The 19,255-nt window shown below is 41.8% G+C and overlaps 1 protein-coding gene across 1 annotated transcript in view; it reads left to right on the forward strand.

Moving 5' to 3' along the window:
• The window catches only part of mef2d (myocyte enhancer factor 2d), a 129,624-nt gene extending 110,681 nt beyond the window's left edge, over positions 1-18,943 (forward strand). The window contains exons 4-6 of the mRNA XM_034697527.1: positions 697-831; positions 14,079-14,310; positions 18,879-18,943. Coding sequence (XP_034553418.1) covers positions 697-831; positions 14,079-14,310; positions 18,879-18,943 — 432 coding nt within the window. The remainder of the gene's footprint in view (positions 1-696; positions 832-14,078; positions 14,311-18,878) is intronic.
• The last annotated feature ends 312 nt before the right edge of the window (positions 18,944-19,255 follow it).

Here is a 19,255-nt window from a genome sequence, read left to right on the forward strand (position 1 = left end):
ATCTGCATGTTGCGGTGGATTGAACATGAAAGTTAATAACCATGGTCAATGGGTCGTCAAGGGGTTTTGACCAATCAGAATCAAGCTTCTTACACAACCAGAAGATCAGTAAGAAAGCCGGGTAATAAGAGGTTTTTAAAGCTGCAGTGAAGCACAAACTTCATTTTTAATAACCTGAACCTTGACGATAAATTCTCTGGAAACTGGATCTGTTGATATTCTTGAATCTCAGTTGGAGATAATTTGAAGCAACAAAGTCTGAACATGACGATGCAGACTCAGGGATGTGTGTCGAGTTTGTTATCTCAGCTTCTCCGGTTTTCTGAATGTGTCATTTTTGGGAATTTGTTTCCTTTTCAATATTAAATGGAAACCCTGTGTTCATTAATGATGCATTTAATTCGTCTGGCTGCACCATGGACGCTTTGGTCTTGGGTTTGTTGTGTAGTAAAGGTCACATGATGTCACCTTTAAGGACTGGCGCTGTCCTGAGAGGTTTTTAAATCCCTGAGACCTGATCATGCTGTGGTTTTGTTCAGTCTGTGCTGTCTGGTTTTTATCATGTGGGATATATTCATGTGTCGTTCTTGTGATTTGTTCAAATGTTTCCCAAAAAAAAGTGCATGAAAAAATGAAGTGTAAACCTCCTTCTCCTCCTCCTCCTCCTCCTCCTCCTCTCCTCTCTGACCGCTTTAGACGTTGCGAAAGAAAGGCTTTAACGGCTGCAACAGCCCCGAGCCCGACGGCGACGACTCCATCGACCAAAGCCCGCTAAACGAAGACAAGTACCGCAAGACCGAAGACCTGGACAGCCTCTTCAAACGCTACGGCGTGAGTACCGTCACACTTTTTGTCACCTTATCTAACCTACCCTTTCTCTTCTTCTTCTCTCTCTACCTCTCCTCCTCTTCCTCTCCTCCTCCTCCTTCTTCTTCTTCTTCTTTTGTTTGGGGGAACGAAGGCTCTGAACAAGAAAGAGCACCGGGACTCTGAGAGCCCAGACCCCGAGGAGCCCTTCTCCCTCACCCCCCGCACTGAGGAGAAATACAAAAAAATTGACGAGGAGTTTGATAAAATGATGCAGAACTATAGGCTGTCAGTGAGTACCGCCCCCCCACCCACCCCCTCTGTGTAACCCTGACCCCCCTCCTCATGTTGGTACCCCGCTGCCGGAGGTTTTCCGGCTGCTGATGGCGGCCTGATTACTCACAGAGCACTCGCCTTCACCATTCCCCCCCACCCCCTTTACCTCCACCACATCACCTCTTACCAACAGCACCTCCCCCCCCCACCCGCCAATCACTTCCCACAACCCCATCTGACCGTGTGTGACTGAGCCTTAAAGGCAGGGTTAGGGAGGCTGACGTAGGAGGGAACAGGGACTCTTTGCAGTATCATTTAATCTGCACGTTCATAAATAGTTTGTATGAAAATGTTAAAAATCACAAGTTCAGAGAGCTTCACAAAAACACCAAAATATCAAGTTTACTGTGCAAAAAAAAGCACCGTTATCTGAGCTCTGTGACAAATAACTGCAAATAAAATACATTTTCTGATGATTAATTTAACTTTTTGAAAAACAATTTAACATTTACCTTTCTTTTTCTCCTGACAATATTTCCATTTGTGTTTGAGCTCCATGAGAATCGGCTTTTTGAGACCATGAAACCTGAAGGTGCAGCACTGACCTGCAAACAAAACAAACAAAACAAATCAAAAATGCTTCTTCTGTCTTAAAATATGTGAATTTATTCAGATATAAATATATGATTGCAAAAAATGCTGATTCAAGACAATATTAATAATAAGACGATAACTTTTCTGCAAGTATATTTAAGAATTGCAACAGAAAACAAGTATTAAAAATCAAATTAATTGATGCATGAAGTTTAGTAAATGCTTCACCATGCAGTCACTTGTATGTTATTTTAAACATTATTTATTATGCTTATTTTTACCTCTTTAATTTTAATTGCTAATAACTTTTTAATCATTGATATTTGATATGCTCTTGTTCTTTTGCACTGTTTACTTTGCTGCTGGGACACTTACATTTCCTGGTATGTGGGACGAATAAAGGACTATCTTATCTTATCTTAAAAGATCAATATGTCAGAGCTTTTTAAAGACATATATCAAAGGTTTTATTCTCCCTCTGTCAGAGCAAGTTCATGTTTAAATCAAAAATGTGTTTCTAAAATTTTGTGATGCAACTTTAGAATTTCTAAAACCTGCTCCCAGACTACTTTTGAAACGTGTTTGATGGAGGGTTGGGTCCAGACTTTTTTTTGACCTGAGGCACTGACTGAGCGATGCAGGGGTGGCATGAATTAACATGTGCATCAAATTGACAACTGCCAACATTAAGGTTTAACACAAGTGTTATAAAGATGTTTGTCCAAAATCACAATCCAAAGTGTAAAAAGATATTTCTCTGCAACGTTAACGCCAGTTATGTTAAACAGTGTGCAGAAGTTTCCTTATAATATTTAATGGACTAATTCCTCTTCTACACAGCTGTCTGAAGAGAAGGATGAGTTTAGTATTTTTAAAAACAAAATTAAATGTGTTACAGTTAAATGCAAAAAAAACCCCACAAAACAAAACAGTTCAAACTTTTTATTTTGACCCAATTTTTGGGTTGTTGATTTTGGGATTCAGGGACTCTGGCTTGGCCAGTCAGAGTTCAAGGATGGCCTATGACACCCCTAAACACCCCTCTGGATACACCCCTGGTTCAATGCACTGCACTGTTTTGCCAACAGTACATTTTATTTAACCAGGTGAGTTAATTGAGAACCAATTCTCATTTGCAATAACGACCTAGGCAAGGTCAATATTATATATGGCAAGTGAAAACCAGTTTATTATCAGTTTAAGAGCAGGGAAAAGATAAGAAATAATCAGAAATGGAACATTTTTTGACATTTTTAATATAAACACAGTGTTTTTTTATTTGCTTTCCACTTAGAGGTAAATTTGAAGTTAATTCTTCATGTCTAAAAATACTCTTATTACTCTTTCTCTCATCTTATTTTGAAACTCCTGGACTGTTCTCATCTTCAATAGAAACCAGGGAACACACAGGATACATGTCAGGTTTATACAAAGAAACCAGAGTTTGCAGAGCCCACCAAAGATCTGGTGCTGAGGATCTGACTTCATGTATATCCCTATTAGTGTGTGAATTCCTGCGTAGCACAGCGCATCCTTCCCTGTGATTATTCACCTGGAGCTCCAGCCATCACAAGACAAACATCCTCAGGAGGAATGTCCCTTTAATGTGCTGTTTCTGATGCCTCTGCAAGTTCAGTAATGCACAAGAATAAACATCAGACGGAGACGAGTGCTAACTAGGTCCCCGCTTTCTTGAAAGTTGGCATAGCAACCTGTATCACGGGGTGGGGGGGGGTAATAACGCTTTATGGTAATCATAAACACGTTTGGAGCATGCCTCGGAGCAGTCGGAGAGCACGGCTCAAAGAACCACTCGTGTAATACACAGCAACAATAAAGAAAGAAGCGTGCAATACGCAGACACGCAGCACCACTCGACTGCTTCCTGACATTGTGCAGGTAACACAAAGAAAAGCACGGTGCACTCACTTCCTGCTCGTCATTTACAGGATCACAGAGGTCACTGTGGTTCTTGCTCCCGCGGATGAACGGGCTCCTGACATTATGCAGGTTCTGGCGCTCTGCCCGGCCCCTTTTACCGCTCCGCTCCTGTGCCAATTTCTCTCTGATTCATTTTTTCCTCCCTGCTCAATAATGCCATTAATGTCACTTTAATGAGTAGCACTCAATTTACATCCCTTCTTCCTGTCTGCCTGCTCCACTGATTGGTCACTTGGGAGGGGACACATCCCTCAAGTTGAGGTGCTGCAGAGAGAGAGGGACTGCGGGTATGCCTGAAGTCATATATTCGTGATGTTTCTGTATGGAAACTCGGCTTTATGGCATTATTAATTCTATATTTATGGTGCTTAAACCTCAACAGCTTCTCTGTTTAACTTCAGGCTTTAAGTAGAACAAAAACAGACACTGCAAAGCTCTTATAACTCATCTTGATGGTTAAAGTTAATGTCATCTCCTAAAACTCAACTTTGACATGTTTTAAGCTAGCTAAGGTGTCAAAAAGTGATGCCAATGCAGAAGTGCAAAAAGCTGCAGTACCTTAAGTGTCCACTTGAGTCTGGCTCCAAAAGCTGAGGACAGCCTATTAGGTCCCATATTAATTTGTCAATTTTTAAAAATGTTCAAAGCCTGATGAGTCTGGTCCTGCTGGAGGTTTCTGCCTGTTAAAGGAAGTTTGTCCTTGCCACTGTAACTTGCTAAATGCTGCAAAGTGCTCTGCTCATGGTGGATTAAGATGAGATCAGACTGAGTCCTGTCTGGAAGATGGGACTGGATCTGATCCGGTCTTGATGTTGGGTCTTTAGAGGATGGTCTAGACCTGCTCTGTTTGGAAAGAGTCTGAGGAGAACATTTGTTGGGACTTGCAATGATTATAATAATAATAATAATACAGACCAGGGCTAAAAATAAATTACTCCAAATTAAAAGCTAGATTAAAAACTAACAATACTCCAACCAAGTATTTCAAGTTAGTCACAAAATTTAACATTTTATCGTCATTTTGTCGTATATAAGTATTATATGTCTGTTGCTACTTTTACAAGATTACTTGTTTTTAATGTAGGGTGATTTTATTTGCTGGCTTCTTACATTGTTTATGAATGTATAAGAATGTTAAATATTTACAATAAAATCACGTTTTGGCGATATATAAATTAAGATTGATTAATTGGTATCAAAACAGAAGACAAAATGTATCCAGAAGCAGATGTCTCAAAAATAAAATATAAATTAAATTAAATTAAATATCAAATACAATTAAATATTTAATAAAATAAAATTGAATAAAATTAAATATTAAGTACAATTACATTCAATATAAGAATAAATTAAATATTAAATTAAATTAGATTATATATTAAATAAAATTGAATAAAATTAAATATTAAGTATAAATACATATTAAATTAAATTAACAATAAGGATTTAAGACCAAAGCTACTTTTGTACGAGGTTGTTAACATAATTCACATTGTTGTTTAAAAATGTTTGTTATTATGAGCTCTAATGGGAACTGTGTTGCTTTTGGAGCCAGCCTCTACTGGCCACTGGAGGTACTGCGTTTTTTTTGCACCTCTGCTTGGCTTCACTTTTCAGAGAGTTGTTTTAAAGAGCTGGAAAAAAAACAAACTATAATGTCACAAAGACAGGAGAACATATTTCTGAGAACTTAATATTCTCAAGTGAAATGGAAGTGTTCAAACCCGGGACGGCAGATCATGATAGAGGACCAAAGTGATGAACCAAACGACTTCAATAAGACTGTTTAATAAAAAGAGTGTGGCCACTGATTCATGTTTTTAATCTTATTAGAAATGGAAAACAACAAGCCTCTATAAACCCGCTCACAGAGATCGATCTACTCCCCCTGCAGCAGGTAGAACCCCCCTCACCCCGCCCCCCCATCCTACTGCTCCTCAGTATCTCAGCCTGCAGCCTTTTCGGCTGGCCCGGCACACCTTTTCACAGGGCAGCAGCAAACAGAACAAACATCCCCACCCACCTCTCCTCCCCTCAGCTTCATAATCCCCAGCATGACAGCTAGGGGCCGGGATCTACAAGCTTAATCCCACTTGTACTAAAATACCTCCTGAGGTAGGGAGAGAGTGGCGGTGGGGAGAGCGTGCGGGGCAGTTGGCGAGACGAGACCCCCGAGCTATCGGATCTGTTGCTGTTACGCTGGCGCTGAGTAAAAAGCAGCTTCTTTAAACCTGGGGGGGGGGTTCTGGTTTGATCCTTTTCTGGCTCTGAGTTTCTGTGTCGGGGAAATTGAATTAGAAATAGATTTCTTCCCTTAAAGGGTGACTCTGTGATGCCCCTGAGTGAGGCGGCTGGACTTCTTAAACGTCTCCTGTAGAGGGGCAGTGTGAAGGAAACTCACACATGCATCACAACAATGAATAATTGATTTATTATGGCGTTTTCTGATAGAAACTGAAGCTTCAAACGATCCCTGGAAAGCAAAGTCATTAAGATTTTAATGCCAAGTGTTTACAGCAACTTTGAGAGCTGTCTCTGAAAAGATACAGCAACCTTTGAGAGTGAGTAAGATCAGAAATAAGGAGGGTGAAGTCTCAAAGCAAGATGCACTTCAGTGTTGGGCAGCCCGCAGGCTCATTTTGTAATTTCACACCATGAAAGCATCAAACATTTCCCTTTAAATTATTGAGCTTATTTGCAACACGTCTCTAATGCTGCTGCTTTTTACACACTGCTCTCAAGTGAACGTAAACAAATGCACGGTTAAAACAGGAGCTCAGGAAAGTAGTCTGGAGTCGAATCATGTGATGGAGCCTCTCCTGCATCCAGAAAACACACACACTTACCGTGAGAGCTCCTCGGAGAGAAAATCGGTTTGCTTTCTCTCCCTCCTTTTGTTCCCCCTCTCACAGAAGAGGCCTTAAGCGTCTTCACCAGAGCCTTCAGAAGAAGCTCCCAGTCAATTATTTACCTTTCAGCTTCTCTTCTTGTTGTCTTTCTCCGTTTTTTTAAAACCTGCAGGACGAAAAGACAGACAGGGCTCAATTAACCCTTCGTCTGCCGAGAGGAGCGTCAGAGTCATTCAGTGGTAATTTGGGCAGAGACACAGATTAATGCTCGGTGAAGCACGGTGCAGAGCGGGGCGAGGACACATTAAAAATTCATTTTTAGAAAAGAAGAAGAAGAAGAAGAAGAGGTTTTGTAGTTAAGTCACCTAGCAACAAGAGGCGGGCTCCGTCATAGAAGTCCTAAAGATGGGCAATAAAAAGAGAGACACCTAAAGGAGATTATGTGGCTGCACTTCTTTGTACTAACAGACAGATAGATGGTTCACTTTCAAATCATGTGAATAAATAAACTGGTTGAATATTTAAACACAACTTCAGCTGTGTTAAAGCAAACAGCATTTTAGGAGTATCAAGGTCAACAATCCAAATCTCTGCCAGCATTGTTTATCAACTCACGACAAAACTTGGTGCATTTCTTTAACAGCTAAAATGTTAAATTTATTATTTTATATTTATCTGATTCTATTTTTAGAAATTTGATTAATCCTAAAATGTTTTTTTAAACTCCTAATTTTTTTATTTGAAATAATTTAAATAACTTATATTCAATTAATTAATTAATTAATATATATATATATATATTTTATACTTTTCAACAGACATGGTTACTTACACATTTACACATATACTTACACACACACAAGAACACAAAAACATGAGGTCATAGCTTGGTCTGTACAAGAAAGTGCAAATTTAGATTAGATGGCCCAACTATTTCTCCTGGTGAATTTTAGGAGAAACGAATGAGAACAGTTTGAAACTTGAATGAGGCTGAAGTGAGAATCTCAATTTTGTCTCCGGAGACTTAGAAGAGAAAGCCTTGAGCAGTAATATTTTCCTCTGGGAATCCACCGACCAAGTATTTCAAGTTAGTCACAAAATTTAACATTTTATCATCATTTTGTTGTGTTAAAGAACTGTTGCACCTAAAATATTTATTCACAACTGGACGATATGGATGAAATGATGTTTCAGTCTGAAAATCAAACATCAGTGAGTTATTTCCTGCAGACGGTCAAAACAGTCATTAATACAAATTTCTACAGGAAGTGTTCAAAAATCTACCGACCAATCCGATCCAAGTTAGTCCAAATGTCACAAATCTGTCTTTTTATTTATTATTTTAAACGTTTCCACGTATTTTTGTTACTGAATAATCTGCTGCTTCTTGTACTAAATATTGACAGATGTTCTCAAATGTTTAAAAATGTCAAACATTTATAATTTAATCTTGAGTCATGAGATAGCAGCTTTCAAACTACCTGTGTAAAAAAATCCTGACCGTCACATTCTGTCAGTGAAGTCTTCATTTCTAAAATCTGTATCAGTTAAAGTCAGACTCTGAATTATTCCAGGCTGCAGATAAGCCCCGCCCCCCTCAGCCCTGTGACGATAATTCTTCTGTACTGTTGTTTACACACCTCCGCCCCCTTTGCACTAACCCTTCGCCCCCTCATCCACCCCTCCAACCCCTCCATTCATCCATCTTCCCCTCCTTCACCCTCTGCTTGGCAGGTGTGCCGTGGTGCAGTGCTGTGAGCCGCTATCTTCACCCGCCCCGTTCACCACTTACCGTGCAGCTGGCTCTGAACCCCCTGCTTACCAAAACCTCAGAGCCAGCACTGGTTTTTATTTCCTTCTTCTGGTGCAGGACTAAGGTGTCATTTTACTCAATTCATGCAAACGTTTACCTCAGAGGTTACCAGGTAAATAAAAAGGTGCTACTTAGTAAAATAACTTCAAGTACAAATATCTCAAATGTATCACTGGTAACATCTACCCAGAAAGGTAGAGGGACAGAGGGATGTGCGAAGGTGTGATATTATCCACTGCTAGTGAAGTGGACATAAAGAGGATAGAGTTCACAGAAATAAATAGACATTCTGTCAACACCAAAAACATGCCGTTTAAGTAAAATGGTAAATGGTAAATGGACTTGTACTTATATAGCGCTTTTCTAGTCTTTCTGACTACTCAAGGCGCTTTTACACTACTTGTCACATTCACCCATTCATACCCATTCACTCACTGATGGTAGAGGCTGCTACAGTAAGGGACCATCAGTGTTAGCTAATCTCATTCGTACACACTCTCTCGTACACCTCTGAACAACAGAGGGAGCAATTCGGGGTTCAGTGTCTTGCTCAAGGACACTTCGGCATGTGACTGCCGGAGCTGGGATCGAACCGCCAACCTTCCGATTGATAGACGACCGACTCTACCCACTGAGCCACAGCCGCCCCATTAAATCCTATGTGCAGAAGTTTATTCCAACCAACATTACATAGATAACAAGTTAAGGACCTCTAGTTGTCATAAAGTGGAGTAAAGTGTTCTTTAAAGACTAAACTGAACACAGAACTTGGAAGTCTGGGTCAGGTTTCAAACTAAGATTAAACATTTGCCTCTTCAAACATCAGGGAAGAAAGATCCTAATATCAAAGACATGTAACTCATGTAGGTAACTTGACAAACCTAATCAGTTTACCTTTTCTTATTCCAAACTTAAAGCTCCTGTGGAAACATTTCTATTTATGTCAGTTTTTTCACCCCATGTGAATCAAACAGTACCTCTTAGATGTCTCAGATTTTGTTCTATACATACAAAGATAAATGTCATCCAGCTTTCTGAGTACATTTCTATACATAAAGGCTGTTCCAACAATCACCCTGTTTGACACCTACCCTGTGGTGAGGGTGAATGTCATTAAAATAACTATATAGAAATAATCAGTCTCCTTCCTGACGGTTGAGTTTGTTATTTAAGGTCATGAAGAGACGTCACTTTTAATTTCAGTCTGCTGCAACAGCAGCTAAGAACTCCCTACTGGAGCTTTAACTGAATCGCATTGAGACCTAAACCTGACTAAAGGCTGGTTTATACTTATGCATCGAATTGACAGAGTAGCCTACACCGGAGGTCCACGTAGCTCCAGTACCTACGCAGATGCCTACGCACGTAGAGGATGTGCACTTCCTCCAAAATGTAACTAATGTAACCTCCTTAAGAGGTGCTATTACACGTTTCAATATTATAAAGACTAATACTAGAGTAAAATGTTGGAAGTTGATACTAAACGTGTGCAAAGTTTCAAGTTGTTGTTGAGACTGCAGGCTGCTCTGAACAGCTTGTTCAAAAAGTCACACGAGAATAAAGCTTGAGAGGGATTTCCTCAATTTGTGACATCACAGATTGGTGAATCTAGTTAAAGAGTAAATAATAAATGTAACACTTAGCAAACAGAAACATCCTGCTCTGTTCTTCCTTAGATTTAGGGTCCAAGTAGAGAAACATTGGCTAACTCAATGACTAGGACTTTATAGCATGACAACAGTGGAGGAGGCTTCCAGAAGAGACAGTGGTCTGAATTAGGGAGGGGTGTCTTAAAGAGACAGTAGCTGAAATTAGGGATTTTAAAGACACCAGCCTCAACTCTCAACTCAACTCAACTTTATTTATAAAGCACTTTAAAACGACCACAGCCGGAACAAAGTGCTGCACATAAATAGACAAACAATAACAACAATACAACAATAAATAAAAACAGGAGCAGAGTCTCATGCAGGGTTGAAAGCCAAGGAATAAAAATGGGTTTTAAGGTGAGTTTTAAAAATGGACAGTGAGGAGGCTTGTCTAATGTGGAGGGGAAGCTCATTCCATAATTTTGGAGCAGCAACAGAGAAAGCTCTCTCCCCTCTCAGCTTCCGTTTTGCCCTCGGTACCTCCAGGAGCAGCAGATCAGCTGACCTGAGGCACCGAGCAGGAGATAAATAAAGAGCTTTTTGAGCTTTAAATCATGAAAAGCTATCACAGAGGGATCAGAAGGACAATATAAAGCCTAAAATGTGCATATTACCCCTCTTCATTAGAGACTCTCCTTTAAGAAATGCTCCTCTGAGTGTTTGTGGTCATATTGGTTAAAGTCCTTGTTTAGCAGAGAAGAGATTGAAATGATAGTAAGAATCTAAATGAGTTTTTCTCTGGAGAAATTGGTCGTATTGTTAGAGATATGACAAAATGACATTGTTCTTTTCACAGAGCTTCATCCAATCATTACTACTAGATGATTCTTTTTTGAATTGAGGTCAATGTGCGGTTATATAGCGCCATGTTCTTTCATACAGAGCAGGTCTAAAAGCACTGTCTTTAAAAAGTAAAAAGCACCCACTAAATATAGGACAAAATCTCCTTCAGCTTCAGTTGCACCTTTCTCTGACTCATCTTTTCTTTTACCTCCTCTCGCCCACCAAACAAGCAAAAAGTACACTTCAGAGGAGGAGAAAGATGGAGGGCAGGAAGGTGTCCTCGTCCTCCTCTGAGTTAAACTGGGTCCCCGGCAGTTTGAGTACAGTACAGAGCAGCTCTGGCCCATATTCTATGTATAGAAGACCTGCTTTTCAGACTGAGCTGGAACAGGGTGAAATGGGTCAGCTGGCTGGACAACCCCAGGTCCTTGCCCTTGATTTCTTCCAGGGCCCTGGGCTGTCTGCGTGTCTGCTTTCAAGGTCTAGGTGATTGAACGGCAGATAAAAGACATAAAAAAACAAAGAAGTAGCAGAAAGAAAAAAGATACAAAGAGACTGAAATCCTCCCAGTAGCACACAATCTGTTCCTGGCGATGAGCACATGTCAGTGGGGTGGTGGGATGGAGCTGAATGTGACGTGCACGCTGAAAAATGTCACCGACAACACAAAGCCATAACCTGCTGCTGCTGCAACGAGAGTTTAACCCGGCATGAGATGTGAGAGGCGACACAGCTTCTTGGCCTTTCCACAAAGTCACCTTGCATGCTCAAACTGAGCAAGAGTGTGTGTGTGTGTGTGAGTGTGTGTGTGTGTGAGTGAGTGAGTGTGTTGGAGAGAGATTAAAAGTGTGTGTTAGACTGAATTTAAGAGTCAATTTCCAAAATGTTGTTTTCACATGTTGAGCACATTATACTGTTGAATACAGATTGCATTTACTCTTGATCAGTTCAGTTTAATTGATTGGAAATGTTAACGATCAATTATTGATTTGATCATTTAAATAAACATAAACGTCCAAAACAATGCCAAATGTGTTCTTTCCCCTTAATCAGATGTTCCTTCATGACACAATGTATCAAACTGACAATATTCAATCAATCAATCAATCAATCTTTATTTGTATAGCGCCAAATCACAAGAAACGTTATCTCAAGTCGCTTTTACAAACAGAGCAGGTCTAGACCACTCTATGTCAAATTATGAACAGAGACCCAACACCAAGACAGGATCAGACTCAGTCTGACCCCACCTTAATCCACCATGAGCATTGCACCTCTCAGTATTTAGCTAGTTACAGTGGAGAGGACAAACTTCCTTTAACAGGCAGAAACCTCCAGCAGGACCAGACTCATGTTAGACACACATCTGCTGAGACCGTGTTGGAGAGAGGGATAGAGGAGAATAAGAGAGAGAGAGGGAGCAGTGATAGTGATGAGGCGAGTAGTAGAAGCTGTTCATGCTGGAGTCTGGAACGTCCACAGCAGGAGGACGTCTACGGCAGCTCAGAGGAACCTACGGGACAAGGGAGCTCAGGGACTCCAGAAAGATCTATGGTTAGTAACTTTAATGGGACAGGAAGAGTTAAAGTAAGAGATGGGGGGGTTGGGGGTGACGGGGGTGAGATGTAGCAGCTTGGAGTCTGGCACGTCCACAGCAGCAGAGATCCAGAGGAACCTACGGGACAAGGGAGCTCAGGGACTCCAGAAAGGACTAAGAAAAGAGAGAAGAGAGGGAGACCAGAAGAAAGAAAAAGAGGAGAATAAATGGTGAAGGAATGACAGAAGGAAAGGACGGGATGAGAAAAGGAGACATAAAGGATGAAGAAAGAAAGAAAGAAAGAAAGAAGGAAAGGACAGGACAGCAGGAAAGGAGGAATACAAGAATGAATTAAAGAAAGAAAGAAAGAAAGAAAGGAAGAATGGAGGAAAGAAAGAAAGAAGACAGGAGATGGAAGGAAAGAAAGAAAGAAGAAAGAAAGAAAGAAGAAAGGAGGAAGAAAGAAAGGCAAGAAAGAAGAAAAGGAGGAATGAAAGGAAGGAAAGAAGAACAGAAAATAATGAGAAAAGAAAGAAAGAAAGAAAGAAAGAAAGAAAGGATGAATAACAGACCCCAAAAAAGGAATCTACAGCAGAGATCCAGAGGAACCTACGAGACAAGGGAGCTCAGGGACTCCAGAAAGGTCTATGGTTAGTAACTTTAATGGGACAGGAAGAGTTAAAGTGAGAGACAGGCAGAGAGAGGAGAGAGAGGGAAAGACAGGATCCCAGTGTGTCAGTCTAAGCCTATAGCAGCATAACTAAGAGCTGGTCCAAGCCTGATCCAGCTCTACTATAAGCTTTATCAAAAAGGAAAGTTTGAAAGCCTACTCTTAAAAGTAGAGAGGGTGTCTGCCTCCCGGACCCTGACTGGTAGATGATTCCAAAGGAGAGGGGCCTGATAACTGAAGGCTCTACCTCCCATACTACTTTTAGAGACTTTAGGTGAGATGAGCAGGCCTGCATGTTGGGAGCGTCAGCGTTGTTAAAGAAGAGAATTAAAGGTTATAACTTTAATGGGACAGGAAGAGTTAAAGTAAGTGATGTGGGGGTTGGGGGGAAGGGGTGAGATAGGATCCCAGTGTGTCAGTAAGAGCTAAGAGCTGGTCCAAGCCTGATCCAGCTCTAACTATAAGCTTTATCAAAAAGGAAAGTTTGAAGCCTACTCTTAAAAGTAGAGAGGTATTGAATATCTACGGATTGTATTGAGGTGTTCAAAACATTAAACATGCTGAATATCAACATGTGGAGCGGGCTCATAATCTCCACGGGCACACAGTCATTAAAGTGAAGGCTCAGACTTCAACAAGGGAACTGAACAGAAACATATTTCAGGTGTCAGCTGGGAACGCAACCGGGTCAGAATCAGTCCGGCGGCGGAGAAAAAAAAGCGCTCGTGGAGACCTGTCACTCAGCTGCAGCCCCCAGCTGAGAGTCAACACCTTCAGTCAGCTGATTCTGAAACATGCTTTAAACTCCAACACCTCCCTGAGAGCTGAACCAAATATAATACCTAGTTTAGGTAAATTAGGATTCATCGATAGACAAAAATAACCTCATGTGATGTAGATTTTAAAATAAATAATCCTGTTTTTCTCTTTTAGAAACTGTTTTAGCTCCAAAATGAAACATAAGAATGTTAAAGTTTGAGAACTTGTTTTGGAAAGACTCTTCCTGTGACTGACTGATGGTGTGATTGTGAGTTTTTCACCTGCTGGCTGGTTTGTGCTGCTGCTGATCACTAACTGATCACCATTACTGTGACTATAACCCTGTCATGTGGAGGTCCACACAGTCTAAGCCCCGCCTTCTTCCTGTCTCTCCCCTCAGTCCACCGTCCCACAGCCCACCTTCTCCATGCCCGTCAACGTGCCAGTATCCAATCAGAACGCAGCAGCCGCAGCCGCCCTCCAGTTCAGCAGCAACCCAGGCGGCGCCCTGGTCACCACCACCTCCTTCGTCACCTCGGCCCTCACAGACCCACGCCTCCAGTTGCCGCAGCAACCAGTTCTGCAGAGGAACGCCGGGTCGCCTGGGTTACCACAGCGACCAGCCAGCGCAGGTAAGAGACCTCGCGGGGTGACTCTCGGCTGGGTGAATCTGTGCATCCTGCAGCATGTTCACGCTCGTCTTAATCAATAACAAACATCCAGTTTACATCCTCTCTCTCTGCCGATTGATCCGACTGAAGAATCACTGACGCAGAATGATCCGCTCGCTCCGGCTTTGATGAGTTTTTGATTTCTGAAAGCAGCAGAAGAAGAAAAAAGAAGCCCCACAGACAAAAAACTCCAAACATGAGTGAAGGATGAAAGACTTCAAAGCACCACCCACACGCTGTGATTGACAGCTGCTCTGTTGCAAAGTAAAAACAGCAAAACAAAAACATTTCTCAAAACTGAAGAAATTCACGTTTCCTTTTTAAATTAAAGATTAAAATGACGAGCCTGAATTTTACAGGTCGGTCTGAAAACAATACCATCAAGCTTTTAATGTGGTCGCTTTAATTGCTCCTGTAGTCCGTGCAAACGATCAGTACGTTATTAAGCTTTGGAAAGAGACCTCATGGTATTGAGTATCAACTGAAGGGACGATTAGAACGAGCAGAGAACTCTTTAACCTACATTTATTAAAGACTAATTCAAATACAAAGAAAGAAATAGGCTCCAGAACCGCTGATACAACCACTATCATCTCTCTCTTCAACTTCAGTATGGGAGGTAGAGCCTTCAGTTATCAGGCCTCTCTCCTTTGGAATCATCTACCAGTCAGGGTCCGGGAGGCAGACACCCTCTCTACTTTTAAGAGTAGGCTTCAAACTTTCCTTTTTGATAAAGCTTATAGTTAGAGCTGGATCAGGCTTGGACCAGCTATTAGTTATGCTGCTATAGGCTTAGACTGCCAGGGGAACTGGCGCACTGACACACATCCCCCCAACTCCCACATCACGTACTTTAACTCTTCCTGTCCCATTAAAGTTACTAACCTTAGACCTTTAATTCTCTTCTTTAACAACGCTGACGCTCCCAACATGCAGGCCTGCTCATCATACCTAAAGTCTCTAAAAGTAGTATGGGAGGTAGAGCCTTAGGTTATCAGGCCCTTCTCCTTTGGAATCATCTACCAGTCAGGGTCCGGGAGGCAGACACCCTCTGTACTTTTAAGAGTAGGCTTCAAACTTTCCTTTTTGATAAAGCTTATAGTTAGAGCTGGATCAGGCTTGGACCAGCTATTAGTTATGCTGCTATAGGCTTAGACTGCCAGGGGAACTGGCGCACTGACACACATCCCCCCAACTCCCACATCACTTACTTTAACTCTTCCTGTCCCATTAAAGTTACTAACCATAGACCTTTAATTCTCTTCTTTAACAACGCTGACGCTCCCAACATGCAGGCCTGCTCATCATACCTAAAGTCTCTAAAAGTAGTATGGGAGGTAGAGCCTTCAGTTATCAGGCCCTTCTCCTTTGGGATCATCTACCAGTCAGGGTCCGGGAGGCAGACACCCTCTCTACTTTTAAGAGTAGGCTTCAAACTTTCCTTTTTGATAAAGCTTATAGTTAGAGCTGGATCAGGCTTGGACCAGGTCTTAGTTATGCTGCTATAGGCTTAGACTGACACACTGGGATCCTGCCTTTCCCTCTCTCTCCTCTCTCTGCCTGTCTCTCACTTTAACTCTTCCTGTCCCATTAAAGTTCTACCTCCCATTCTACTTTTAGAGGCTTTAGGTACGATGAGCAGGCAACATATGGATTTAAAAACCTTCAAGTCAAGTAATTATGTGCTTCAAACGTTTACATTTGTGCACAGAGATAAAGTTGCAGCCATCACAGCCTGTTCTGTGGCTGCAGACTGATATGGGAACATATTTTTGTACCTTTGAGTTTTTAAGACCTCCAAAAAAAAGACCCAGAATTCAACTCACAAAATGCACAAACACTCTGGGTACAGATCTTCCACACATGTCAGAGTGCTGGGTGTTTCATAAAGCTGGAGTAACTGGAGCTACCTTGATAGACAGAGCTTTCATGGTGTTATAGTTCCTCTAATACCTCTCTGTGAGTTGCCACTCTCTTTATGTAGAAGCAGACTTTATATATCAGCCGTGTTTTTATAGAGCGAACGAGCCGCAAAATGAGCAAAGTATTGAGTGTGTCGGCGTATTGATGTCCTGTGAATAACTCCTGTTTGCTCATATAAACACACTCCGCCTTTTAATGACACACATCCATCTCTTCCTTGACGGAGGCTGGTACGCTGCCTGCTGCCTCTGTGTGGCAAACCGATCCTTCACCCTCCGACTAAAAGGATTTGTGCCCCATTTCTGCGTCTCAGACAAGGTTACTTATCAAGCTTTGTTCCGAGCAGCGTAATCTCATTGTAAGTCAGAATTAGGTGATGTAACGTGCAACAAATGCATTACAGCATCTTTCATAACATGCCGTTCTCCCAGGCTAGAGGGTTTCACATAGCAGTAATGAACCCCCCCCCCCCCTCACTCCCTCCCTCTCCCGCCCTCCTTCTCATAACTTCAGCCGTGCAAATACTCTGCAGCACTCTGCTATGCATCCCACATTACCAGAGATGTATTGGGTTCACCGTGTTTGCTTATTGGTGTGTTTCCATGCGTGCATCCAGCCAGATATTTTGCAGCCGCCCCCGATGACCTCCACTTTCTGCCTTTCTATCAGAGGTTTGAACCAAATTCTGGTCTCTGGAGGAAAAAGAAGTAACCCTGCAGAAATGTCGTCTGCCATGTGGAGGAAGATGTTTGCTCAATGATGATTACAGTATAAAGAGCGACTCTTTTAAAGCAGGAGTGACGCATTTGTGTCTATTTTTCCTAAATGCAGCGTTTGATCAATCAACCTACGTGTTCTCAATGCATGTTTTATTGTTAGCTCTGTAAATGCCTGATTGTGATTGGTCAGAGTCCTGGAACAACAGAAAAGCAACACCTGGGACAAACTTATCATTCATATCATATCAAATCAATCTGTGCAAAAGAGTCCAGCACATTTCTAAACTGATGAACAATATGGAGGTTATTACTTCTTATTACTTTTAGTATGCTAGGAGAACAGAAAGTTTAAAGGTGACATATCATGCAAAATCAACTTTTTAATGGTTCTCTCCCTGAAATCTGTGTCCCTGTCTACAAACCCCCTGAAAAGTCAAAGACTCCATTCTGCCCCTGTTCTGATTTCTCCACCTTTCTGTAAATGTGTGCTGAAACCAGCCGTTTCAGATTTCAGTGTTTTTCATACGTCACAACGCCATCCGGTCTGTAACAGGAAGTCAGAGCTCGGAGCTTGTTCAGCCCATAGACTGTATAAAATACAACTCAACCCCTCCTCCGTTTTTCATTCCCTGCACACATGTGTGCTAACAAGGAGCTTAGGAGGGAGGCATGCTAGTTGTAGGCTGTCTTAATAAACACAAAGGTCGCTTTGACTCCCCACGTCTGCAGATTTGAAGATCTAGTGGAGGATTTTTAGTTGTCATCGATAAGTGCTAGCGCTAGTTAGCATAGCCACATAGCCACATGTTCGTAGCTGTGTACCAAGACACACGTCGACATACTGACAAATAAAACAACAAGAAACACTAAATCTGTGACCAATGGTTCAGAAAGGTCCTGCTGCAGGCGCCTCTCCGTCAGGATCAGATTCTGGATCAGATTCAGAGGGTTGAAGTAACGCGGGTCTGTGAGCAGCCGTGTATATTCAGCCAACATGTAAACATTAGATCAACGTGCTGGACAGCCGAGGCCACACCCACTTCCTGAGGGGGCGTGGTCAGAGAGCTCATTCTCATTTAAAGGCACAGACACAGAAAACAGCCTGTTCTGAGCAGGACTGAAGAAGAGGGGTTTACAGGCAGACCAAAACCTGATTTAAAGACATGTTTTGGGGACCTCTTAGACCAATATGTTGATGACAAAGAGCAGAATATGTCACCTTTAACATTTCCCTCTGCAAAGACTGACTTTTGAAAGTGAGAAAGACATTTTTTAGACATACTCAGGACAATAACTGTTAAAAGATGTGGTAACTGCTTTGTGTACAGGGGGCGCCAAATTCAGCGCTAGCTTGAAGTTCCTCACAGGAGCTTTAAGGATCACAGTGCAGTCATTACAGCCTGTTTTACAGCTGAAGAGATCTCCTGCATTAAGGAAACTTCTCACACCGATCCATCATTTAGACCCCAAAATATACCTCAATAATATTATCTTTAATGTGCACAGTACAGTCAGACAGCTGGCTGATTGGGAGTTCTATTGACCATGATGTGCAACAAAGAAGAAGCTTTTACATCAGGTGCCATCTTCTTCTTCTTCTTTCTCTCCATTTTAATGAGTCTGATGATTTTTCCTCTCCCAGTTTGACTAAAGTACCATCGAGGTCTGGTAAAGAGGCACTTATAAATTAATAGAATTGCAGAATTGAAACCAATTAAGCTCCTTCATGAAGTGAAGTGGATGTCGACAGCAGAGGCTCTTATTTCATTTAATTTATCATATTTTAATCACATTTTCTAAACAGGCATGTGCAGCGCTTTAGATCGGTGTTCAGGTGAAATGTTTGAAAAGGAGTGATACTCATGATGCTGTGTTTTTGTGTTCCAGGTGCTCTGCTAGGAGGAGATCTGGGGAATTCAAATGGAGCGTGCCCGAGTCCAGTCCGTAAGTAGTTCATTCTTCTTCTTCTCTGTTTCTTGTTTTTAGCACAACACAGAAACACACACGCACACACACACACACACACGCTCTCTTTAGTTCCTCTCTCTGTCTCCAGTTTTTTTTAAAAAGGGGAAATAAGTTTGGATCGTGACTCACGGAGGGAGCGATGCAGAATATTTTTTGTATGTGGCAACAGGCGGTCACGTGTGCACAACTCAAACACAGACACACACACAGAAGCAGGAAAACACCTGTTGACTGCCGACAGCTGAAGGTCGCGGCGGCACAAGCTGCTGGTGATCAGTCCAGAGAACAGAGAGTGT

The sequence above is a fragment of the Notolabrus celidotus genome, chromosome 12 (assembly GCF_009762535.1).
Source record: "Notolabrus celidotus isolate fNotCel1 chromosome 12, fNotCel1.pri, whole genome shotgun sequence".
Taxonomy (NCBI): Eukaryota; Metazoa; Chordata; class Actinopteri; order Labriformes; family Labridae; genus Notolabrus; species Notolabrus celidotus.